The 24,272-nt window shown below is 61.8% G+C and overlaps 4 protein-coding genes across 12 annotated transcripts in view; 2 read left to right on the top strand and 2 right to left on the bottom strand.

Moving 5' to 3' along the window:
- Positions 1-24,272, bottom strand: part of LOC118260323 (zinc finger protein 420-like) — a 337,064-nt gene that overhangs the window by 35,460 nt on the left and 277,332 nt on the right. The window lies entirely within an intron of this gene.
- On the top strand, positions 1,242-8,059 carry FLOT1 (flotillin 1). 2 transcript variants are annotated; one of them, XM_035571963.1, is made up of 12 exons: positions 1,242-1,422; positions 1,526-1,601; positions 2,050-2,140; positions 2,635-2,778; positions 3,092-3,211; positions 3,580-3,675; positions 4,120-4,272; positions 4,651-4,832; positions 5,550-5,595; positions 5,718-5,855; positions 7,381-7,545; positions 7,649-8,059. In XM_035571963.1, exons 1-12 carry the CDS (start codon positions 1,380-1,382, stop codon positions 7,679-7,681), a joined length of 1,287 nt encoding a protein of 428 aa, XP_035427856.1. In that variant the 5' UTR covers positions 1,242-1,379; the 3' UTR covers positions 7,682-8,059. The 2 variants fall into 2 exon arrangements, with proteins under 2 accessions (XP_035427856.1, XP_035427857.1); XM_035571964.1 differs by lacking the exon at positions 5,718-5,855.
- Positions 8,401-14,739, bottom strand: LOC118261232 (tubulin beta chain). The gene is made up of 4 exons (XM_035571965.1): positions 14,483-14,739; positions 11,315-11,423; positions 10,904-11,014; positions 8,401-10,256 (listed from the first exon to the last, which is right to left on the bottom strand). Exons 1-4 carry the CDS (start codon positions 14,537-14,539, stop codon positions 9,199-9,201), a joined length of 1,335 nt encoding a protein of 444 aa, XP_035427858.1. The 5' UTR covers positions 14,540-14,739; the 3' UTR covers positions 8,401-9,198.
- MDC1 (mediator of DNA damage checkpoint 1) lies at positions 16,402-24,264 on the top strand. 8 transcript variants are annotated; one of them, XM_050716052.1, is made up of 13 exons: positions 16,402-16,483; positions 16,620-16,682; positions 16,924-16,969; positions 17,059-19,664; positions 20,210-20,269; positions 20,350-20,425; positions 20,456-20,654; positions 20,759-21,052; positions 21,340-21,414; positions 22,269-22,454; positions 22,896-23,021; positions 23,154-23,264; positions 23,936-24,264. In XM_050716052.1, the coding sequence occupies exons 1-13, from the start codon at positions 16,438-16,440 to the stop codon at positions 24,248-24,250; spliced, it is 4,203 nt and encodes a 1,400-aa protein (XP_050572009.1). In that variant the 5' UTR covers positions 16,402-16,437; the 3' UTR covers positions 24,251-24,264. The 8 variants fall into 8 exon arrangements, with proteins under 8 accessions (XP_050572009.1, XP_050572008.1, XP_035427869.1 ...); XM_050716051.1 differs by having other exon boundaries at positions 20,347-20,425; XM_035571976.1 differs by having other exon boundaries at positions 20,350-20,654.

Here is a 24,272-nt window from a genome sequence, read left to right as displayed (position 1 = left end):
ATTTTCCCCTCACGTTGGCCATGACCAACGACTGTGCTGTTTTCCGGGCTTTTTCACTGACTCCCAGAATGATTTTCTCCATAATGTTAGGAGGCAAAAAAGTGGGGCTGAGGCTGGTAATTACTGGCTCTTAATGCTTATCTGAGGAGATTTTGGGGACCAGGGGCCACCTGATGGAGATTTGGAATCCAGTGAACACCTGGGGGGACTTTATGGACCAACCATCTCCTGAGGGAGTTTTAGGGACCAAGGATCATCTGAGGAGACTTTGGGACCACATGCCAACTGAGGGGACTTTAAGGACCAACGATAGATCTCCTGAGTTGACTTTAAGGATGAGCAGCTGCCTGAGAGGATTTTGGGGACCAGGGGCCACCTGAGGGGACTTTAGGGACTAAGGAACACCTGAGGGGATTTTGGGGACCAAGGGCTACCTGAGGACACTTTGGGGACCGGGGGTCACCTGAGGGGACTTTGGGGACCAAGGAACATCTGAGGTGACTTTGGGGACTGATGAACACCTGAGGGGATTTTGGGGACCAGGGGCTACCTGAGGAGGCTTTGGGGACTAATGAACACCTGAGGGGACTTTGGGCACCAGGGGCCACCTGGGAGGACTTTAGGGACTAATGAACACCTGAGGGGACTTTGGGCACCAGGGGCCACCTGGGAGGACTTTAGGGACTAATGAACACCTGAGGGGATTTTGGGGACCAGGGGCTACCTGAGGGGACTTTAGGGACTAATGAACACCTGAGGGGATTTTGGGGACCAGGGGCTACCTGAGGAGGCTTTGGGGACTAATGAACACCTGAGGGGACTTTGGGGACTAATGAACACCTGAGGGGACTTTGGGCACCAGGGCCACCAGGGGGGACTTTAGGGACTAATGAACACCTGAGGGGACTTTGGGCACCAGGGGCCACCTGAGGGGACTTTGGGGACTAATGAACACCTGAGGGGATTTTGGGGACCAGGGGCTACCTGAGGGGACTTTAGGGACTAATGAACACCTGAGGGGATTTTGGGCACCAGGGGCTACCTGAGGAGGCTTTGGGGACTAATGAACACCTGAGGGGACTTTGGGGACCAGGGGCCACCTGGGGGGACTTTAGGGACTAATGAACACCTGAGGGGACTTTGGGCACCAGGGGCCACCCGCGGGGCCCTCGCCGCCTCCGCGCCCCCTCGGGGCCACCAGGGGGCGGCTGCGGGCGGGCGGTGCCGCGGGGGCTGCCGGGGCCGTGGCGGGTGGGGCCGAGCCGCTGCGGGAGGGCGGCGGGGGGGGTCCCGGTCCCGATCCCGATCCCGATCCCGATCCCGATCCCGGTCCCGGTCCCGATCCCGATCCCGATCCCCGTCCCCGTGTCGCCGCCGGGATGTTCTTCACGTGCGGCCCCAACGAGGCCATGGTGGTGTCGGGTGAGTCGGGCCCCCCCCCCCCGCCCCACAGACACGCACCGGGGTGACCCCCCCCCCCCCCCCCCCGGGGCTCCCGGCCTACCCCGTGCCCCTCGTCCCGCAGGTTTCTGCCGCAGCCCCCCCGTGATGGTGGCCGGAGGCCGGGTGCTGGTGGTGCCGTGTCTGCAGCAGATCCAGCGGTGAGGGAGGGGACATGGGGGGGACATGAGGGGGACACGAGGGGGGGTCTGGGGGTGGCGTGAGGGGACAGAGGGGTGGCATGGAGGGACGTGGGGTGACGGGAGGGATTGGGGGGCATGGGGGGACAAGGGGGGTATGGAGGACTAGGGACAAGGGGGTGGCCTGAGGGGATATGGGGGGCATGGGGGGACAAGGGGGTGGCATCAGGGGATAAGGGGATGGCGTGGGGGGACAAGGAGGGGGCATGGGACGAGGGAGTGGCATGGGGGGGGCATAAGGGGACAAGGGGGTGGCATGGGGTGACAAGGGGGTGGCATGGGGGGACGAGGGGGTGGCATAGAGGGGCAAGGGGGTGACATGAGGGGACAAGGGCGTGGCATGGGGCGACGAGGGGGTGACAAGGGGGTGACATGGGGGTTACCTGTCCCCTCCCTTCCCCCTCCCCAGGATCTCCCTGAACACCCTGACCCTCAACGTGCGCAGCGAGAAGGTGTACACCCGCCACGGCGTCCCCATCTCCGTCACTGGCATCGCCCAGGTACCCCCGTGCCCCCCGCGCCCCCCACCCGTGTCCCCGCAGCTGCCACCACCCCTCCCCAGGGGGCACCGGTGCAGCCCCTTTTAAGGCTGTCCCGCAGTGGGCCCCACCTGGAGCTGCTGAGGGGGTCTCTTAAAAGGGCAGTGTCATGCTGCAGTGGTTGGGGCGGGGGGGGGGGGGGGGGGGCAACATCTCCTTAAAGCGGCCCTGTTGAGGTGGGCCCCACCCTCAGGAGCATATCCACTTAAAAGGGCACCACTGCCGTTAGCCCACCCGTGGAGTTTCTTGAAGGGGCAACGATGGTCTTAAAAAGGATGTTTTGTGGTGGACCCCACCTGCGAAAGACCACTTGCAGGGGCTGTTCTCTTAAAAGAGCGCTGTCACGGCCCACCCGAGGGCCTATAAAGACAGCAGCCTCTTCAAGACGCTTCGTTATCGGGGGGAATAATTCACTGGGGACACCTGCGGGACGCTGCGGCTTCCCCGGGGGGCAGGTGAAGATCCAGGGGCAGAACAAGGAGATGCTGGCGGCCGCCTGCCAGATGTTCCTGGGCAAGTCGGAGAGCGAGATCGCCCAGATCGCCCTGGAGACCCTGGAGGGCCACCAGCGCGCCATCATGGCCCACATGACCGTGGAGGTGAGGAGGGGGGAGGGGGGGGGAAAGCCATGCCCCCCTGGGTAAGCCACGCCCCTATTGCCAGAGCCACGCCCTTTTAGAAGCCACACCTCACCATAAGCCCCGCCTCTTGTCCAAGCTCCACCCCCTGCCATAAGCCCCACCCCAAAGAAGCCCTACCCATGGGAAGGTCCCACCCCCTAGTGGGTGCCCCACCCACATAGGCTCCACCCCTTTTGTTGAAGCCCCTCCCTCACCTCCTGGTGCCACACCCATTGCAAGACCACACCCCCTGGCCCCACCCATCCTAAGCCCCACCCCTGGTATCCTACAGGAGATCTACAAGGACCGGCAGAAGTTTTCGGAGCAGGTTTTCAACGTGGCCTCATCCGACCTGGTCAACATGGGGATCAGCGTGGTCAGCTACACCCTGAAGGACATCCACGACGACCAGGTGGCACCGGGGGGGACAGGAGGGGACACAGTGGGGACACGGGCGGTGCTGTAGTTAGCTGTGCCCTGAAGGACATCCTGCGGCAACCGGGTGGCATCGGGGACACGGGGATGCAGGGCGACATGGGGACAAGCATCAGCGTGGTCGGTGGCGTGGAGGATACTGCAGGGACATGGTGATATGGGAGCATGGGGACATGGGAAGAGAGACATTAGGACAGACGGACCTTGTTGTACCTTGTGGGCATGGGGACACTGACACACGGGTGGGGACATCGGGCGAAGGATGGGGACAGCAGAATGGAGATGAGGATGCTGTCCCAGCATGGATTGGGGTTGTGACAGTGTCCCCGTGTCCCCTGTCCCCAGGATTACCTGCACTCGCTGGGGAAGGGCCGCACGGCGCAGGTGCAGCGTGATGCCCGCGTAGGGGAGGCCGAGGCCAAGCGGGATGCCGGCATCCGCGTGAGTCTGTCGTCTTTGTCCTCCCCCCCCAGGTCCCCCACTGCCCCATTATGTCCCTGCATGTGCCCACGTCCCCCTGTTTCATCACTGAGGTCACCGTGTCCCCTCACAGCGTGCTGGTGTCATCCCCTGCTGTCCCCCCCGTGCCCCTAAGGTCACCAGGTTGTCTCCGAGGTGCCCCTGTGACGTCCCCACCCCATTTTCCTGGCATTCCCCCATATCCTTTGGAGTCCTCTGCTGTCTCCATGTCCATTTGTCCCCCGGTGTCCCCCCTACCCTGCAGTGTCCCCATCCCCCCTCCAATCCCAGAGTGTCCCCACGTCCCCCCCTTATCCCCCAGCATCCCCGTCTCCGCACACAACATCCCCACGCTCCCCCTCCGTCGTGCAGCATGCCCCCCATCATCCACCCGGTGTCCCCACGTGTCCCCATGTGTCCCTGCAGGAGGCGCGGGCACGCCAGGAGCAGGTGTCGGCGCAGCTGCTGAGCGAGACGGCGATGGCGCAGGCCCAGCGGGATTTCCAGGTGCAGCAGGCGCTGTGCGACGCCGCCGTCAACGCCCGCAAGGCCCAGGCCGACCTGGCCTACCAGCTGCAGGTACGCTGGGTCCCCTGTCCGGGATGTTTGGGACCCCCCCCAGGACACTTGGGACACCCCCAGGACACCTGGGTCCCTCCTGGGCACCTGGGATCCCCCTGGGCACCTTGGTCCTCCCAGTTTCTTGCCCCCCCACGACACCTGGGACCCCCCCCACACACACCTGGCTCCCTCAGCTGGGATGTTTGGGACCCCCCAGGACACCTGGGACCCCCCCAGGGACACCTGGATCCCCCTTGGGCACCTGCAGCCCCCAGGGTCCCCCCTATCCGGGGTTCCCAGGGATCCCTGCAGTCCCTAGGATGCCCAGGGCCACCCCCCCCCCCCCCCCCCCCCCCGGGTTCTGGCGCAGGGCTGATGTGTGCTGCGGGGGCGCAGGTGGCGAGGACGAAGCAGCAGATCGAGGAGCAGCGGGCGCAGGTGCTGGTGGTGGAGCGGGCACAGCAGGCGCAGCTGCAGGAGCACGAGATTGGCCGCCGCGAGCGCGAGCTGGAGGCCACCGTGCGCAAACCCGCCGAGGCCGAGCGGTATCGCCTGGAGCGGCTGGCCGAGGCTGAGCGGTGAGCCCTTCCCCTTCCCCTTCCCCTTCCCCTTCCCCTTCCCCTTCCCCTGCAGGCCATACCCCCATATGGGGGGCCCCACAACCAGGGTGCGAACCATGCCTTTTTTAAAGCTTTTCCCCTTTAAATATCAAGCCTATCTGGTGGGCCCCAACAGCGTGGCAAAGCCATGCCCTCTTAAAAGTAGTTTTGTCACTCGGCATGCCTCGAAAAACTCAAAAAGTCGAGTTTTGCCTTTTTTTGTGGTGGGTCCTCTTATAGTGGGGCCGTGACCCTTTTAAGGGAGGCGTTGCCCCCTTTAAAACGAAGCCCCGCCCCTTCCACAGGCCACACCCCTCTGTGCGAGCTGCCCCACCCTGGGTGAAGCCCCGCCCTGTCCAAGAGAGTCCCTGTGCCTTTAAAAAGGGTGGTGGTCCCCTCCACCGTGCCTCTTTTAAGGGAGGTGGTGCCCTTTTAAAAGAGAGCCCCGCCCTCTTCCTCAACCCCGCCCATCTCCCCAAGTCCCGCCCATCTCCCCAAGCCACGCCCATCTCCCCCAAGCCACGCCCCTTTCCACCACCCCTATGCCGGCGACCAATCCGGGCACCCCCTTGAACTCCTCCGCCTCGCCAAGCTCCACCCCCTCCACGAGGCCACACCCCCCTTATAAACCCCGCCCCCTCGATAAGCCCCGCCCCTCGCGAGGCTCCGCCCCCTCCAAGCCCCGCCCCTCCGCAGGTTGCAGGTGATGATGCAGGCGGAGGCGGAGGCGGAGGCCATGCGGGTGAGTCGAGGACCCCGAAGGACGGGGCCGGGTTTTTGGGGGGGGGGGGGACACAAAGTGGGGGGTCCCCAGCCCCCGGGGGTGTCCCCAGAGCCCCCAGGGGACGCGGACGTCCCACGCAGGTGACGGGGGCGGCGCGGGCGGCGGCGGTGGCCGCCCGGGCGCGGGCGGAGGCGGCGCAGACGGAGGCGAAAGCCGAGGCCTTCGGGCAGTTCCGCGAGGCCGCCGTGGTCGACATGGTGCTGCAGCGGCTGCCCCAGGTGCGAGGGTCCCCAGGGGTTTGGGGTCTCCGCTACGGGGTGGGGGGGGATGGGGTGGGGGGGTCCTCGGGGGGGGGGGGGGATTTGGGGTCCCCGTGAGGCATTCAGGGGGGGTCTCAAGGGGTTGTTTGGGGGCGAACATCGGGTTTTTGGGGGGGTTGTGTGGGGGGGGGGTCGGGGGGTCTCCCCCAATGGATTTTGAGGATTTGGGGTTTCTCCTATGGGGTGGGGGTGGTTTCTGGGGTCCCGGGGGGGATTTAGGGACCCCTTGAGGTGTTTTGGGGTCTCAAGGGGGAGTCTCAGGGGTACGCATGGGATATTTGGGGGTTGTATGGGGGGTTTTGGGGTTTCCCCCCAGTGGATTTTGAGGATTTGGGGTCTCTTCTATGGGGAGGGGTCAGTTTGGGAGGTCCTGGAGGGGAACTGGGATCGCCATGAGGTGTTTGGGTTCTCAAGAAGATGTTTTGGGGTCTTAAGGGGGTGTCTTGGGGTGAACCCTGGGTTTTTGAAGTGTTGTATAAGGGATTTTGGGGTCTCCCCCAATGGATTTTGAGGATTTGGGGTCTCTCCTATGGGGTGGGGGTGGTTTGTGGGGTCCTGGGTGGGATTTGGGGACCCCTCGAGATGTTTGGGGTCTCAAGGGAGTGTTTGGGGGTCTTAAGGGGGTGTCTCAGGGGTACACTTGGGGTATTGGGGGTTGTAGGGGGGGTTTGGGGTTCCCTCCAATGGATTTTGAGGATTTGGGGTCTCTGCTACGGGGAGAGATCGGTTTGGGGATCCTGGGGTGAATTTGGGGACCCCATGAGGTGTTTGGGGTCTCAAGGGGGCGTTTGGGGGTGTTAAGGGGGAATCTCAGGGGTGTACATGGGGTATTTGGGGGGTTGTATGGGGGCTCCGGGGGTTCCCCCCAGTGGATTTTGAGGATTTGGGGTCTGTTCTATGGGGTGGGGGTGGTTTGGGGGGGTCCGGGGGGGGGGGATTTGGAGTCCCCATGGGGGTATTTGGGGGGCTCCACAGGGTATTTTGGGTCCCCCCAATGGATTCGGGGCCTCTCCTATTGGGTGGGGGTGATTTGAGGGGGCCCAGCAGGAATTTGGGGTCCTCATGGGGGCACTTTTGGGCCCCCCCCCCCCCTTCAGGTGCGGGGGCAACCAGGGAGGAACTTGGGGTACAAAGGGGCAAATTTGGGGTGAGATACGGTGATTTGGGGACAGGCAAGCGGGCAGGGGGATTCGTGGATGTCTGTGGTGGGTTTTTGGGGTGAAACCCAAGGGATTTAGGGCAGCGGTCAGTTGGTGAGTGGCCAGGGAGGGACTTGGGATTGCCGTAGTGAATTTGGGGTGAAATAAGAGGAATTTGGGTAAAGTGACAGAAACCACCGAGCAGGTGGGGGGATTTTTGGGGCGGGGCGACCTACGCGGGTTTGGGGCTGAAACGGGTGAGATTTGGGACAGAGGGATTTGTGGGGAAGGGGGCACGGTGCCGCCCGCAGGTTTCGGGCTGAAACGCAGCCATTTCGGGCCAGGTGGCGGAGGCGGTGGCGCAGCCGCTGCTGGGGACGCGCCGGGTGACGCTGGTGGCCGGGAGCTCCGGGGACATCGGGGTGGCGCGGCTCCCCGGGGAGATCCTGGACGTCGTCACCCGCCTGCCCGCCGCCGTCGAGGCCCTGACGGGCGTCAGCGTCACCCAGGTCCGTGGGGGGGGGGGGGGGGGGGGCCCTGCGGGTGACACCGGGGGGGTTGGGGGGACCCCCGGGGTCCCCTCCTCACCCGTCCCCGCTCTCTCCTCTGCAGGCCGCCCAGAAGAAGTCAGACTGCGTGGCCTGAGCCGGTGCCACCGTGTCCCCAAGGTGCCACCGAGCCCCGGTGGCACCCTGTCCCCCAGGGTGTCCCCAAGGTGCCACCACCCTCTGGAGCCTCTGCGTCCCCACAGTGCCACCGCCCCATGGTGCCACCACGTCCCCACCGTGTTCCCGTGGTGCCACCACCCCCACGGAGCCCTTGTGTCACCCAAGTGCCACCACGTCCCCATGGAGCCTCCGCCCCATGGCGCGACCGTGGCCCTGAAGTGCCACCAACCCCCCCAGTGCCACGTTGCGTCCCTCCCACCCCTTCCAGCGGGGTCCCTGGGGTGGGGGACGCGTCCCCCTGTGTGTCCCCATGGCTGTCCCCGTGTCATTAAAGCTATCGCGTCCGCACCCTGCAGCCATTTTGGGGTGCGCTGGGGTCTTTTGGGGTTTGGGGTGGAGGATTTGAAGACCCCCGAAGGGACACAAGTGGCCCCAAAGGGGACAGGAGGGGCTTCGGGAGGGGGGAATGGAGACCCTCAAGCAGCTGTGGTGGGGACAGGGGGACCCTTGTAGGGACAGATGTGACACAGGAGACCCCCCCCCCCCCCGCCCAGGGACAGAAATGACCTTCAGGGGGCTTTCAGAAGGGACACAGGGACACCAAAGTGAACCTGGAAGACCTTAGTGGGGACATGGGGACACTGAGACAACCCCCCCCCCGCCCCCCCCCCCCAAGTGACACAAGGGACATGGCAGTGGCTTTACATCCCGGGTTTATTCCTCGCCCGGGGGCGGCTTTTCAATATGAAAAAAAAAAAAAAGCTCAAAAAGGGAGAAATGAAACCAAAATGGGATGGATTTGGGGGAAGGGGACACGTAGGGGACAGGAGAGCCCTCAGCCAGGGACACGGGGGACAGGGCCATCCTGGAACCCCCTGCAGCCAGGGCAGTGGTTTTGGGGAAAGAACGGGGCAAATTGGTGCCCGGGGGCTGCAATAATTTAGTGGTGCCGTCACCCCCCGGCAGGGGGGACGCGGGGACAAGGGGGACACGGAGGCTTTGCAGTGACGTGGGCCTTCGGGTGACGGTGACAACGCAGGGGGCGGGAGGAGTGCTCTGGTGATGAGACGGCGGAGGACGGGGAGGCCCCGAAGACGAGGACTCTCCGGTGACGATGACGCCGGTGAAGGATGAAGGCTGTGACCGCGCTGAAGGACCGGGCGGGGGGGGGGGGGTCTTGGAGGACGAGGGCTCTGGGGACCACCTGATGGCCGAGGACGATGACAAAGGCTGACGGCTGAAGGTCTCCGAGGATGATGACGAAGGCCGAGGGCTCTCCGATGACGATGACGAAGGCCGAGGGCTTTGCGGTGACAACGGTGAAGGCCGAGGGCTCTCCGAGGACGACGCTGAAGGACGAGGACGCTGACGGTGAAGGCCGAGGGCTCTCCGAGGACGACGCTGAAGGACGAGGGCTCTCCGAGGACGATGCTGACGATGACGGTGGCAGTGAAGGACGAGGGCTCTCCGAGGACGATGACCAGAGGCCGCCCCTTAGGTCTCCTCTTCAGCCTCTTCGCCGAAGTCCTCCTCCTCCTCGGCGGTGGCGTCCTGGTACTGCTGGTACTCCGAGACGAGGTCGTTCATGTTGCTCTCGGCCTCGGTGAACTCCATCTCGTCCATGCCCTCGCCCGTGTACCAGTGCAGGAAGGCCTTGCGCCGGAACATGGCCGTGAACTGCTCCGAGATGCGCTTGAAGAGCTCCTGGATGGCCGTGCTGTTGCCGATGAAGGTGACGGCCATCTTGAGGCCGCGGGGCGGGATGTCGCAGACGGCCGTCTTGACGTTGTTGGGGATCCACTCGACGAAGTAGGAGCTGTTCTTGTTCTGCACGTTCAGCATCTGCTCGTCCACCTCCTTCATGGACATGCGGCCCCGGAAGACGGCGGCCACCGTGAGGTAGCGGCCGTGGCGCGGGTCGCAGGCAGCCATCATGTTCTTGGCGTCGAAGACCTGCTGGGTGAGCTCGGGGACGGTGAGGGCGCGGTACTGCTGCGAGCCGCGGGACGTCAGCGGGGCGAAGCCGGGCATGAAGAAGTGGAGGCGGGGGAAGGGGACCATGTTGACCGCCAGCTTGCGCAGGTCGGCGTTGAGCTGCCCGGGGAAGCGCAGGCAGGTGGTGACGCCGCTCATGGTGGCCGAGACGAGGTGGTTGAGGTCGCCGTAGGTGGGGGTGGTCAGCTTCAGGGTGCGGAAGCAGATGTCGTAGAGGGCCTCGTTGTCGATGCAGTAGGTCTCGTCCGTGTTCTCCACCAGCTGGTGGACCGACAGGGTGGCGTTGTAGGGCTCCACCACCGTGTCCGACACTTTGGGGGACGGGACGACGCTGAAGGTGTTCATGATGCGGTCGGGGTACTCCTCGCGGATTTTGGAGATCAGGAGGGTCCCCATGCCTGAGCCAGTGCCGCCGCCCAGCGAGTGGGTGAGCTGGAAGCCCTGCAGGCAGTCGCAGCTCTCCGCCTCCTTCCGCACCACGTCCAGGACCGAGTCCACCAGCTCGGCCCCTTCCGTGTAGTGGCCCTTGGCCCAGTTGTTGCCTGCGCCGCTCTGGCCTGAGGTGGGGACACATGGGGGGGGGTGGGGGACGTCACGGAGAGGCTCCCCAGGGAGCAGAGCCAACCTAGAACCCCTTGGGGACCCTCAACCCCACCACCAGGGGGCCTTCAAACCAGCAGGAAGTGCTTTGGGGACCTTGATGCCACCCCATGGGACCTCCACCACCTTCTCTGGGGACCCTGAGCTCCTTGGGGACCTCCCGTGATCCTCTGGTGATCTCCATCCCACCCTTGAGGACATCTGCCACCTTCTTTGAAGACCTCCAGCCAACCCCTGGGGATAACCAAGCGTCGTGGGGACACCCATTGCTCCTCGTTATCTGCACTTGGAGCTCCTTGAGGACCTCCGTCCCTACCCTTGGGGACCCCAAGCTCCCTGGGGACCTCCGTCACCTTTCTCAGGGACCCTTGAGCTCCTTGGGGACCACCACCACTCTCACTGGAGCATCCCGGGAACCTGTTCCTCTTATTGGAGACCTTCAACCCACCCTTGAAGACCTGAAACTCACTGTAAACCTCCGTCAGCCTATATTGGGGACCCCCAACACCCCAAGGACCTTCACCTGTACCCCTTTGGGACCACGATGGGTACCTGGGGGCCACCTAAGAGGACATCCAGGGACCCAACAGGGTCGGGGACTCACCAAAAACGAAGTTGTCCGGCCTGAAGATCTGCCCAAAGGGTCCCGAGCGCACGGAGTCCATGGTGCCTGGCTCCAGGTCCACCAAGATAGCTCTTGGCACGTACTTACCCCCTGGGGACATCGCCGTGTCACCGGGAGGGCGTGTGTGATGGTGACACCACCACATCACCCCCCCAGAAACCACCCCAAAACCCCCAGAAACCACCCCAAAACCCCCAGACGTGGACAGGGAAGGGAAGGGGTTGTGCCACGGGTGAGCTGAGGATGCCGGGTCTCAGGCAGAGAGGGACAGGGACTGGGGGGGGGGGGGGGGGGGGGGGGGGGTGAAGGTGACCAGGACACAGGGGGGTGACAGGGACATGGGGGGGTGACAAGGACACCAGGGTGACATCAGGAGTGGCGGCACCGTACCGGTGGCTTCATTGTAGTAGACGCTGATGCGGTCAAGCTGGAGGTCGCTGTCGCCGTGGTAGGTGCCGGTGGGGTCGATGCCGTGCTCGTCGCTGATCACCTCCCAAAACTGCAGAAAGGGGGTGGGGTCAGAAAGGCTCCGCCCCCTCCAGAGGGGGTTGGGGTCAGGAGGACCCTTGGGACCCCCCCCCCCCCTCAGGGAATCGGGGGGGGGGAAGATGGGAGGTGGAAGGGGCCTCTGCGAGGGGGCGGAGCCACTGGGAGGGGATAAGTTATTTAAGATAACCCATCTTGGGGGTGGAGCCAACCCAAGAACCAGCCCAGGGGGTGGAGCCAAAGCCAGAAACATTCGGGGGGGGCCAGGGCTAATGCTGAGGCTGGGCTCCTCCCAAATGGGCGTGGCCAACTCGAAGGGGGCGTGACATTCACAGCCCGCAGGGGAGGAGCCAAATTTGGGCGTAGCCCCTCCCCTCCCCAGAAAAAAAAAAAAAAACGGCCAGGGCGGGAACCGGAAACAGCATTTGAATTGCAGAGGCACTTCCAAAAAATGTTAATTTCGGAGATACCCCAAAAATGCCTTGCCTCTCCCCAAAACCTCCGCTCTCTTCGTTAAGACAAAAAGAATTTACAAAATTGCCCGTTTCTCCTCCTAAAATGTGCTTTGTCTGGGTGGGGTGCCTGGAACAAAGGGTGGGGGAGGGGCTGGCAGCCTGGGAACCCCCCCCCCCCCCAGGTCATGGGGGGGGGGGGGAAGGGGGGGGCTCGGCCACGCCCTGGGGGTGAAAACAGGCCAAAACACCACAATTTGGGGCTGACGGTGGAAGAATTGGTTCTAAATGTTATTTGGGGCTAAAAAACATCATTCTGGGAACTCTAAGCCTACATTTATAGCTCTTTACGGACTGCAATTTCTCCAGTTGTAAAATTACAGTTTCTGGGCAAAACGCATGTTTTGGGGCTGAGAACGTGCATTCTGCGGGTAAAGAAAATTAATTATAGGCTGGAACGTCCATTTTGGAGGAAAAAGAGTGAATTCAAGGCATGTAATGCTGTCCTGGGAGTGAAAAGCACTTTTTAGGGAGAAAAAGCCTCTATTTCAGGGATGTAAAAAACTAATTACAGGGAGGAAAATCCTGTTTTGGGGTTAAATATTGATATTACGGGGCTGGAAACACAATTGTGGAGCAGAAACAAAGCTTTTTGGGGGGTTGAAAAACTTGCTTTTAGTCGTTCTCAAGAACAAAGACCCTATTCTGCGGCTGAAAACCTCCATTTTGGGGTTTGAAAACCATCTGGTTGCACAAAGATTCTGTTCTGGGGCTGAAAGCCTCCATTTTGGGATCAAGATTGCCATTTGGGAGGGAAATTCCCCATTTTGGGGCTTGGAAAAAAAAATACAGCACAATCATTTTCAGGCTGAAAAGATGTTAAGTGTAAAAAAAATCCTATTGTGCATATAAAAAACCCTATTGCCGCATGTAAAGATCACATTCTGGGGCAGAAAACATTCATTCTAGTGCTAAAAGAGGATCATTTTTCAGCAAAAAGCCCCTCATTTGGGGTTAAAAACCTCCAGTTTTAAGCTAAATCCCATAAACTGCAGCAGAAAAAATGCATTTGAGAGCACAAAGATGCTACTCTTGCGCCAAGAACCTCCATTTTAGGGCTGGAAACCTCCATTTTGGGGACTAAAACCCTGTATTTTAGCTTTGAAAGAAAATTAAAAAAGCATCTCGGGCTGAAAAATACAATTGGGGCTAAAAAATTCCTTTTTGTTGGCACCAGAAAAACAATTTTGGAGCAAACAAAACCCATTTTGGAGGCTGAAGAATCATTTTTCAGGGAACAAAGATCTTACTCTGAGGCTGAAAACCTCCATCTTGGGGCTAGAAACTCCCTTTGGAGGCAGAAAGCTGTCTTAGTGGTGAAAAAAAAAAAAAAACACATTTTGGAGACAAGAAAACCCTATTGGGGTTTAAAAATCTGTTATTAGGGCCAGAATCTCATTTTTGGGGGCAGAAAAGCCCATTTTAGTGCTAAAAATTCCATTTTGGGGAACAAAGCTCTTCATTTGAGGCTGAAAATATTCATCTGGGGGCAGAAAACCGCAATGTTTGAGGCCCAAATCCTCAAATTTTTGAGTTAAAACGCCTTTATTTTGGGGCCACTATGAAATATTTAAGGGCTTAAAGGAAAAATCTCAATTTTGGGTACAAATATCCCTTTTGGGGAGTAAAAGACTCATTTTAAGGCAGAAGTGCTTCCTCAAATACGGCACGCCCCTCTGGGTGCCGAAAACCTCCAGTTTGGGCTCAGAAAACCCCTTTTTGGGGTGGAAACCCCCCCACCCCCCATTCGGGGGCCGAACGCATCGTGGGCGGCACGCCCCGTTTTGGGGGCGGAATTTTTTCATTTTAGGGCATAAAAATACCCATTTTTATGAGTATTTTTTTGGGGGGAAAACCCGTTTTGATGCTTATTTAACTTATTTTCGGCTATAAAAAAAAAAAAAAAAAGCGATTTGATGAAAATTAAGTCGCCATTCTGAAAACGCTATGAGGGGGTGGGGACACGGCCATTTTGAGGTTTAAAAAAAATAAAAAGAAAACAATCTGAGGGTGAAAAGCGGAATTTTAAGATATAAGAGAAAAACATTTTTTTGTGTGAAAAATCTCTATTTCGGTGCTAAAATCCCGTAACTCGGAGTGAATTTCATTCTTTAGTAAGAGAATTTGGGCCATTTTGAGGCGGTAGTCGCGAGGGGAGGGTCGAAAAAAAAGCGGTTTTGGGGACAAAAGGCGCCGTTTCGGGGCCGCGGCGCTGAGGCGCGGCGGGAAGCCGCCATCTTGGGGCCGCGTGAGACGAAGGGGGGGGGGGGGAGGGGCGGCGCGCCCCCATTTTGAGGCCGGAAACCTCCATTTTGGGGCCCGACCGCTCCGCTTCGACGCCGAGCACCCGCCACGGCGGGGCCGCGCCCTTCGCGGCAGGCCCTCGGCGGGCGGCGGGGGGGCACGTTTTTGGGCTGAAATCGCCCCCATTCGGGTCCGCCTTTGTCTGTGCGGGGAGGGGGAGGGGCTTCTTAAAAGGGGCCGCGCCGCCGAGAGGGAATAAAGGGGGGGGGGGGGGGGGTCCATCCCCGGGACCCGACGCCGCCCGCCCGCTGTTCACCTTGGCCCCGATCTGGTTGCCGCATTGTCCCGCCTGGATGTGCACGATCTCCCTCATGGCGGCGGTGCGCGAAGGGCTGGGCGCGGTGACAGTGCCGGAGCTGTGGGCCCCTCCCCGGTCCTGATGGGCGGTTCGGCGGCGCGGCCCCTTTAAGGCGTGAGCGCTATTGCGAGCGCGGCGGCGGCGACAATGGCGGCTCCCGCGGCCCCGCGGCGCCTCATATAGACAAAGCGGCGGCGGCCGGCCCCGCGCTCCCATTGGTCGGCGCCGCCCGTCCGCCGCGTTCCCATTGGGCGGCGCGCCAGAAGCCCCGCCCCGCCCTGCCGCTCGCCCCGCCCCCTCCCTCTATGTCCCGGCGTGGGCGCTCTGCAATCCCCTCTCTATGGCAGCACCCGCCCGGAGCCTCTCCGCCCCTCTCGGAGGACCTCCGCAGCCCCCTCTCTATGCTCCGCGCTGGACGGAGCCAATAGGAGCGGGCGGTGGGAGGGGCCTCGGGGCGGTGGTGGCCAATGGGGTTGAGGGGGGCGGGGCCTGGAGGCGGTGGCGCGGGAGGGTGTGAGCGCGGGGCCCCTTGGCGGGCTCGGTTGGGGTCCCCGGGGCGGGGGGGAGTTGGGGGGGGCCCGGGGCTCTTGGGGGGGGCCCTGGAGGGTCGTGGGGGGCTCCACGCCCCACTTAGGGGCTCCTTGGGGCAATTAAGGCGTCCCCGGGGCAGTGGGGGGGGGCTGGGGCAATTAACGGGTCCCTGGGGCAGTTTGGGGGGTCCCCGGGGCAATTAACGGGTCCCTGGGGCAGTTTGGGAGGACCCTGGGGCAATTTGGAGGATCCTTGGGGCAATTAAGGGGTCTCTGAGGCGATTTAGGGGCTCCCCAGGGCATTTAAGGGGGTCACTGGGGCAGTTTGGCACGTTCCCCAGACAGTTTAGGGGGTTCCTGGGGCAATTAAGGGCTCCCTGGAACAGTTTAGGGGGGTCCGTGGGGCAATTAAGGGCTCCCCGGGGCAGTTTAGGAGTCCTTGGGGCAGTTTAGGGGGTCTCGGGGGGCTTAAGAAGCACCCTCGGCCAGTTGGAGGGGTCCCTGGGGTAGTAGGGGGGGGGGCGCAGAAAATTTTAAGGGGTTTCTGGGGCAGTTTAGGGGATCCTAGGGGGAGTTGAGAAGGTCCGAGGGGTTTTAAGAAGCTCCGTTGGGCAGTTGGGGGTCTCCCCGGGACAGTTTAGGGGGCCCAAGGGGCACTTTAGGGGTCCTCGGGGCAGTTGAAAGGGGTCCTGGGGACAGTTGAGAGGGTCTGGGGGGGTTTAAGGAGCACCCTGGGCTACTTGGGGGGGTCCTCGGGGCAGCTGGGGGGTCTCTGGAGCAGTTGACAGGGTCTGGGGGATTTAAGGAGCACCGTGGGGCAGTTGAGGGGGGGTTCTGGTGGCAGCTGGGGGGGTCCCAGGGGCAGTTGAGTAGGTCCGGGGGGTTTAAGGAGCACCCTAAAGGGGCAAATAGAGGGGACCCTGGGGTAGTTGGGGAGGATTGTGCGGAGTTTAGGGGGTCCCTGGGGTAGCTGAGAAGGATTGCGGGGCAGTTTAGAGGGTCCCCAGAGCAGGATAGGGGGTCTCAGGATCAGTTTTGGGAGTCCAGGGGCAATTTGGAGGACCTTGGGGCAGCTGGGAGGGGGGCATGGGGCAGGTTAGAGGCCCTGAGGGCCAGTTGAGGGCCCTTTGGGGCAGTTTGGGGGTTCCTGGGGCAGGATACAGAGTTGGGGGGGGCAATTTGAAGGGGCAGATAAAAAGCAAGGGGGCAGTAGGAGGATGAAGGATGAAGTCGGGGGGGGGGGTCCTTTGGCCCCAGGGGGACAGCGGTGACCGAGAGGTGCTTGAGAGGGAAAGCTGGGGATGACGTGGGGCAGCTTGGGGGGCATGTAGGGGCCAGGGGGGCAGTTGTTTCCGTGGGGCAGTTGTTGCTGCCCCTCAGGCCATGCAGCGAAGGCGCCACGGAGGCCTCTGCACCACGGGGGGCACAGGTAGGTCCCCGTCCCCCTCCCCGTATCCTGGGGATTGGGTGCAAGGGGGTTCCTGGACACTGGGGTCCCTATCAGAGGGGTGTCCAGCACCCCCCCCCCCCCAAAAAAAAAAAAAAAAAACACCTGGATTCCACAGTGCAGGGGCCGGAGCCGAGGCACCCCATCGCCAGCGACTCGGAGGACGACGAGACATGGCGGTGTGAGTGCGCGGGGATCACGTTTGGGGGGGGGGGGGTCACCGCGGTGTTATTATAGGGCCTACAGAAACTCAGCAGCATGGCAATTACAGTAGGGCCTATGTAAACACCAGCTTTACATTATTGTAGGATCCGCCGAGGTATGGAGGCTGCGGGGGAAGAGGGTGAGGCCAGACATCATGGTCCAGGACCCCCCCCCGGGGTTTCTGTAGACCCTATAATAACAATGTGTGTCCCCTCCAGGCCCGACTGCCGGCAACACCGCCTCACCCCAAGTTGTGCCAGAGAGGTAGGTAGGACCCCACCGGGGTCGTGTGGAGGGGTCTGGACCCCTTGGTCCCTTCTGCAGACCCCGTACCCCAATATTTGCCCCCGCAGCGACCCGGAGGAGCCAGATGTGTGCCCAGACATCCGTGTGCTCCGAAAGCGCCGCCCCACCCCAGCCTTGGGCCTCCACACAGATTTGGCCCAATCGCGCCTGGATCCGGACGTCGGGGGACCCAAAAAGCGCCGTTTGTGTCCCAAAACTACCCCGGCTCCAGATGTGGGGAGCAAAACGGCTATTTCAGACATTCGGCCCCAAAATCACTCCCCAGACCCGAAAGGGCAAGTGGATCCAGATGTGAAGCACCTGGGAGGCAGCACAGTGGCTCTTGGCATTGAAAGCGATACAGATGACGAGGTGCACCCAAAATCTGCTCTTTTTCACCCTAACCGTCACCAGGCAGCCCTGGAGGCGAGCGGTGACCCAAATGTGGAGAAACGAGGCCCAAATCCAGGTGCTGAAGGTGCCCAAAATGGGCGTTGGATGCTCGCGGTGGACAGCGACACGGACGTGGAGGAGGCTGACGTTCTTCCGTCTGTTGGATGCCCAAAAATACGTCGAAAGGCCCACAGGGTGCCAAAAGCCCCAGGTGTGGAGATGAAGCCCCCAAATCCAGATGCTGGCAGTTCGAAAAATGGATTCCAGACGCTCGTGGTGGATAGTGACACGGATGTGGAGATGGAGAGCTCGAATTCAGCTGTGGAGGATCCCCAACGTGGACATCAGGCGCCCAGGGTGGACAGTGACACAGATGTGGAGGAAGGTGGAGCAAATCCAGCTGTTGGGCTGGCCAAAACCCCTCAAATGACCGAAAACACCCCAAACTCTTCCAACATAAAGATGAAGAGCCCACGTCCAGCTATTAAAGGCCCCCATAAGGAACATCCACCGCTCACAGTAGGCAGCGATACCGACGTGGAAGAGGACAAAGCAAATCCAGATGTTGTGTGCCTCCCAACCCCTCAAACGACCCAAAATGCACCAAAACCCCCAAATATTGAGATGGAGACTCCAAACCCAGATGCTGACGGATGCCAAAAGGAGAACTGCATGCTTGTGGTAGACAGCGATACAGACGTAGAAGACAACATCCTTCCAGATGTTGTCAGCCCAAAACCCCATGCAATGACCCCCAGAGACCCAGGTGTGGAGACCCGAGGTCAAGATGCTGAGGGACCCAAAATGAGACGCCAGTCCCCACTGGTGGACAGTGATACAGATGTGGATGAGGACCCTTCGAGTGCAGAAGCTAGGGATCCAAAACCACATCAAATAACCCAAAATGCACAGAGGAACCTGGATGCAGAGATGCAGACCCTGAGTCCACGTCCTGGAGAACCGCAAAGTGGGCACGAGATGCTCAAAGTGGACAGCGATACAGATGTGGATGAAGACCCTTCCGATCCAGAAGGTAGGGATCCAAAACCACATCAAATAACCCAAAATGCACAGAGAAACACGGATGTGGAGATGGAGACCCCAAGTCCACATCCTGGAGAACCGCAAAGCGGACACGAGATGCTCAAAGTGGACAGCGATACAGATGAGGAGGATGGGCTGAATCCAGATGTTGGGTGTCCAGAAACCCATAGAATGACCCCAAAAATCCACAGTGATTCAGACGTAGCAATAAAGACCCCAAATCCTGATCTTGAAGGTCCCCAAAACAGAGGCCAGAACCTGGAGGTGGACAGCGACACAGATGTAGAGGGAGAAGACCTGAACCCAGATATTCCTGGCCTGAAAAACCACAAAACGCCCCAAAATGCCCAGAAGGACCCAACTGTGGTGATGGAAACCCCGAATCCAGATGTTGTCGGCCTCCACCGTGGCTCGATGCCACCCGGCAGTGACAGCGACACGGATGTGGAGGGCCTCGAGGACATTGAAACTCCAAAAACGCATCGGACCACACGTGAGGTTATCGGGATGGGTGCTAAGAATGCCGCTGCTCCAGATGTTGATCCTCGGTGGCACGCCTGGACCAAGGGGGGGCTAAATGTGGAGGGGACAGCCCCAAATCTGGATGTTGGTCAGCACATGGACCTAAACGTGGACAGCGATACCGGGGTCGAGGACAATGGTGTGGTGCCAGATGCTGGGGCAGTACAAGGGGGACAGGGGGCACCTGGTCATCCAGATGTGGTGATGGCACCCTTAGATCCAGATGTTTCCCCTCCCATGACCCCCCAGAGTGGCAGCGACACCGACGTGGAGGAGGTGGCCCCCACTCCCTACGTTCGGAGCCTCCGGAGCAAAACCCGACCCCGAAATCCAGATGTTGTGGACACCGCAATGGGCAGCGATACCAATGTGGGGCTGACGGACCCCAAATGCCAGAAACCAGCCCAAAAAAGGCAGAGTTTGCCCCCCAAATCATGCAGTGATGGAGGTGTGGAAGGAGAGGTACCAAAACAGCATGATTTAGCCCCAAATAGAGACGCGGAGGACCCGAATCCAGATGACAAGGTGCAACACAACCCCCAGACCTCAGTGATGGGCAGCGATACAGATGTGGCGCCAGCTGGTCTGGCCCCCAAATCTCCAATTCTGGCCCCAGATTTGAGCCTCAGTGGTGATGCTGCTTGGGGATCCAGGAGTGCTCAGGCCACCCCTCACGGGGACACGGATGCGGAGGTGGCAGAAAGTGAAACTGAGGGTGAGTGGGGTGGCCTTTGTCACCTCTGTCCCTTCCTTGATCACCTTGGTTTCTTGGCCACCTGGGTTCCTTCCTTGGTTCTTTTGGTCCCCTTGTCCCCTTCCTTGGCCACCTGGGTCCCTTCCTTGGCCACCTTCACCCTTTTCTTGGCCACCTTGGTCGCTCCTTGGTCCCCTGGGTCCCCTTCCTCGGTCCTTTTGGTCTCCTTGTCCCCTTTCTTGGCCACCTTGGTCCCTTCTTTGGCCACCTTCATCCCTTTCTTGACCACATGGGTCCTTTCTTTGGTCCCCTGGGTCCCTTTCTTGGTCACCTAGATCTCCTTCCTTGGTTCCCTTCCTTGGCTACTTTGGTCCCTTTCTTGGCCACCTTCATCCCTTTCTTGGCCACCTGAGTCCCTTCCTTGGCCACCTGGGTCCCTCCTTGGTCCTTTCGGTCCCTTGGGCACCTGGGTCCCTTCCTTGGTCCTTTTGGCCCCCTCCCTGGTCACCTGGGTCCCCTCCTGGTCCCCTCGGTCCCATCTCAAGATTCTTCCCTTCCCCCCACAGATGACCCTGACCTCTTCCTGGAGCCCACCCAGAGCTTCCTGCCACCACCGGTGACCGAAGGTAGGTGACCTTGGTGTGTCCCCCCCTCTGCCCGGGGCCCCGGCGTCACCTCCCAGGTCCCCAACGTGGCTTTCCAGCAGATGCAGCCCTGGGCTGGGACCCCGAGGAGGCCACACAGCTCTTCTGCCACCCCAAGCTGGAGGAGGAGGAGGAGGAGGAAGAGAAAGAGGAGAAGAAGGAGGAGGAAGAGGAGAAGGAGAAGGAAGAAGAAGAGAAGCAGGAGGAGGAAGAGGAGAAAAAGGAGGAGGAAGAGGAGAAGGAGGAGGAGGAGAAGGAGGAAGAGCCCCCCCAGGACATCCCAGCCACCCGTGTCCCCCCAGCTGAGCTGGTGGTGGTGACACCAGCCCAGGAGGGAGCAGGGACCGGCGCAGCCCCCAGTGGTGACGTGAGTGGGGTCCGGGTGGTCCCACGGGACCCCCAGGGGACCCGGCGGGGTCCCCCCGGCCTCGGGGGCACCGGGCCCTGACATCCCCTCCCCAAATCCCGCAGGTAACGGAGGGGCCCCGCCGCAGCCAGCGCCTGGCCCGAGGCCATGGGGGCAGAGCCCCTAGAGGGGGCAGGGCCTCTGCTGTGGGAGGAGCCTCTGGAGGGGGCGTGGCCAGTCAGGCAAGGGGCGGGGCACTGCCACGCCCCACCCCCCCGCGCCGCAGCCCTCGCCTCCAGGCCTGCCCCTCCCCTGCTGAGCCACCAGCCAAGAAGGGGCGGGGCCAAGAGGAGCCACGCCCCCCGCCCCGGCCACGCCCCAAAAGGAGCGGCCACGCCCCCTCACAGAAGCAGACACGGGTGGGTGTGGCTGGTGGGTGGAGCCTAATAGGGTGGGGTTGGGTGGGTGGAGCCTAATAGGGGGTGTGGTAATTGCTGGGGTGGGAGGGGCCAAGGTGTGGGGGCGTGGTCAGGGTGGGAGGGGCTGCATGGGGCGGGGTCTCTGCTGGGTGGGAGGGGCTTCTGAGGAGGAGGCAAGCCCCTCCCACTGGCTGCTGATTGGTGGGGAGAGGGGGAAGGTCTAGCGGTGGGTGAGGCTTGTTGGGGAGGGGGAGGGGGCCTTGTGCCATGGCTCCGCCCCCACCCAGGAGGAGGAGGAGCCACCGGAGGTCGCCGGGCTCCAGCTCCGCCCTCGGGGAGGCGCCGGCTCCTCCAGCCCCAAGGTACACAGGGGGGGTCCCCAAAATGTCCCCGTGTCCCCCAAAATGTCCCCAAGTCCCCCAGATGTCCCCCAGAATGTCCCCGTGTCTCCCCAAATGTCCCCGTGTCCCCCAAAATGTCCCCAAGTCCCCCAGATGTCCCCCAGAATGTCCCCGTGTCTCCCCAAATGTCCCCGTGTCCCCCAAAATGTCCCCGTGCCCCCCGAAATGTCCCCAAGTCCCCCAGATGTCCCCCAGAATGTCCCCGTGTCTCCCCAAATGTCCCCGTGTCCCCCAAAATGTCCCCAAGTCCCCCAGATGTCCCCCAGAATGTCCCCGTGTCTCCCCAAATGTCCCCGTGTCCCCCAAAATGTCCCCGTGCCCCCCAAAATGTCCCCAAGTCCCCCAGATGTCCCCCAGAATGTCCCCGTGTCTCCCCAAATGTCCCCATGTCCCCCAAAATGTCCCCAAGTCCCCCAAATGTCCCCCAGAATGTCCCTGTGTCCCCCAGAATGTCCCCTTGTCCCGCCTCCAGTGTCCCCATAACCCCCCCAGTATCCATCTGTCCCCCGCAGGGTGTCCCCATGTCCTCCAAGTATCCCCATGTCCCCCCAGATCCTTTAGGGGTGTCTGTGGTGTTCCCATAGTGTCCCCAGCACATCCCTGTGTCCCCAGCATGTCCCCAGGTGCTTTTCATGGGGGCAGTGACCACCCCAAGGATGTCCCCAACGTGTCCCCAGCGTGTCCCTGGGTGCTTTTGATGGGGACAGTGACCACCCCAAGGACATCCCCATGGTGTCCCCACATCCTCCCCAAGCTATTCACAGGGGTGGTGCCACCCCAGGGAGGTCCCCACCGCCTCCCCGCCGTGTCCCCAGGTGCTGTTCACAGGGGTGGTGGCCTCCCAGGACATGGAGGTGGCCCTGGGCTCACTGGGGGGGTCCATGGCCACCTCCGTTTTCGACTGCACCCACCTGGTGACTGACCGCGTCCGACGCACCGTCAAGTTCCTCTGCGCGGTGGCACGTGGCATCCCCATCGTCACCCCCAAGTGGCTCCACGAGGTCCCAGGGGATGGTGGGAGGGGCTTGCGGAGTCCCTGGGGACAGGAAGAGGGTTTGGGGACAGGAAGGGGCAGCTGGGGGACATGAGAGTTCTTGGGGACAGAGCGTGGGGTCCTTGGGGACAAGGAGAGGTTCCTTGGGGACACAGGGGTCTTGGGGGACAAGGAGGGGGTATTTGGGGGCAGGGGGTCCTTGGGGTCGTGGGACAAAGGCCTTGGGGACAGGAATGTGGTCCTTGGGGACAGGGAGGTCCTTGGGGACATGGCGTTCCTTGGGGGACATTGGAGGGTTGTTCCTCGGGGACATTGGAGGGTTGTTCCTCGGGGACACAGAGGTCCTTAGGGATAAAAGGGGGTTGTTCTTGGGAACAGGGAGGGTTCTTGGGGATATGGGGGTGTCCCTGGGGGACAATAGTGTCACTGCATTTTCCCCTGTCCCCAGAGTGCCCGCAGTGGCCGCGTGCTGGCCCCGGGGTCCTTCCTGGTGCGTGACAGCCAGCAGGAACGTCACTTCGGCTTCAGCTTGTCCCAGGCCCTCAGCCATGCCCGCCGCCACCCCTTGCTCCAGGTGACCGTCCCCAAGCGTCCCCGAGTGTCCCCAACCATCCCCGCGAGGCCCTCACGCCCCGTGGGTGGCCCTGGCAGCGTCCCCAGGGGGCTCGGGGTGGGACTGACGGACGTGTCCCCTGGTGTCCCCAAGGGCTACGAGGTCCACGTCACCCCCAGCGTCCGCCCTGAGCCCGAGCAGATGCGGGACATTGTCACCTGCAGTGGTGGCACCTTCTTGCCCACCATGCCCTGCACCTATGGGGTGAGGGCACGCTGGGGTCCCATAGCCACCGGGGAGGGGACCGGGGGACATTGGGGTCCCGACCCACTGGGGAGGAGACCAAGAGGACATTGGGGACCCAGGGCCACTGGGAGGGGACCAAGGGGACAGTGGGGGTACGATGGGGACCCAGAGCCACCAGGGAGGGGATCAAGGGGACAGTGGGGGGACATTGGGGACCAAGGGCCACCAGGGAGGGGGCAGTGGGGGGACATTGGGGGTCTCAGAACCACCAGGGGACATGGGGGGAATTTGGAGTCTTGTTATGGGGAAGGGGTCCTGGGGGAGTCCCATTGGGATTGAGGGATCCCGGGGGGGTCTGAGGGATCCCATTGGGGTTGAGGGGTCCTGGGGGAGCTAGGGGGGTCCCATTGGGGTTGAGGGATCCGGAGGGGGGCTGGGGGGATCCCATTGGGGTTGGGGGCTCCCAGGGGTCCTGGGAGAAGGGGGAATTGGGGGGGGGGATTGGGAGGGGGGGGAGTGTCCCAAAGTGGGGGTGGTGCTGAGCACACAGGACCCTATTACCACTAATGGGCTCCCAGGTGGGGACACTGAATCCCTCCCCATCTCAAACAACCCCAGGGGATTTTGGGGAGGGGTCCTGGTGATGCAGGGACCCCCCCCAACTCTCCTCCCCGGTGACACCCCCGCAGCCCCGGAGGCTGGTGATCTCCTGCGGGGAGGATTCGGGGTGCTGGGCGCCGGTGCTGAGCGCTCGCCTGCCCCTGGCCTCGGCCGAGCTCCTCCTGACCGGGCTCCTGCGGCAGCGCCTCCAGCTCCAGGACTTCCTCCTGGCCCCCCCGGAGATCCCCCCAGGACCCTCAGGGGTCCCCCAAGATCCCCCACCAAAGTCCCCTCAACCTCCTCCGGCGTCCCCTCGGCATCTCCGCGCCCCCCCCCCGACGCAGGGCAGGATGCGGCGGGACCCCCCCAGCACACGGCGGCACCCGCAGCCCCGGAATAAATGATGGTTTTTGCACAAAAACAAAA

Source organism: Cygnus atratus, chromosome 33 (assembly GCF_013377495.2).
Source record: "Cygnus atratus isolate AKBS03 ecotype Queensland, Australia chromosome 33, CAtr_DNAZoo_HiC_assembly, whole genome shotgun sequence".
Lineage (NCBI taxonomy): Eukaryota > Metazoa > Chordata > Aves > Anseriformes > Anatidae > Cygnus > Cygnus atratus.
Note: the sequence above shows the minus strand (reverse complement) of the source record. Positions and strands in the feature narration are given on the sequence as shown.

What these genes read in the sequence shown, in the direction of transcription:
- LOC118261232 (XM_035571965.1), bottom strand. Translation starts at nt 14,539, where the DNA reads ATGAGGGAGATCGTGCACATCCAGGCGGGACAATGCGGCAACCAGATC. An exon ending in CTACTACAATGAAGCCACCG is followed by an intron (nt 11,015 to 11,314) that starts GTACGGTGCCGC and finishes CGATGTCCCCAG; the next exon opens with GGGGTAAGTACGTGCCAAGA. An exon ending in GCCGGACAACTTCGTTTTTG is followed by an intron (nt 10,257 to 10,903) that starts GTGAGTCCCCGA and finishes TCCCCACCTCAG; the next exon opens with GCCAGAGCGGCGCAGGCAAC.
- MDC1 (XM_035571975.1), top strand. Translation starts at nt 16,438, where the DNA reads ATGCAGCGAAGGCGCCACGGAGGCCTCTGCACCACGGGGGGCACAG. An exon ending in GCCACCACCGGTGACCGAAG is followed by an intron (nt 20,270 to 20,346) that starts GTAGGTGACCTT and finishes GTGGCTTTCCAG; the next exon opens with CAGATGCAGCCCTGGGCTGG. An exon ending in CCCCCAAGTGGCTCCACGAG is followed by an intron (nt 22,455 to 22,895) that starts GTCCCAGGGGAT and finishes CCCTGTCCCCAG; the next exon opens with AGTGCCCGCAGTGGCCGCGT.
- FLOT1 (XM_035571963.1), top strand. Translation starts at nt 1,380, where the DNA reads ATGTTCTTCACGTGCGGCCCCAACGAGGCCATGGTGGTGTCGG. An exon ending in AGGACATCCACGACGACCAG is followed by an intron (nt 3,212 to 3,579) that starts GTGGCACCGGGG and finishes CCCTGTCCCCAG; the next exon opens with GATTACCTGCACTCGCTGGG. An exon ending in AGCGGGATGCCGGCATCCGC is followed by an intron (nt 3,676 to 4,119) that starts GTGAGTCTGTCG and finishes GTGTCCCTGCAG; the next exon opens with GAGGCGCGGGCACGCCAGGA.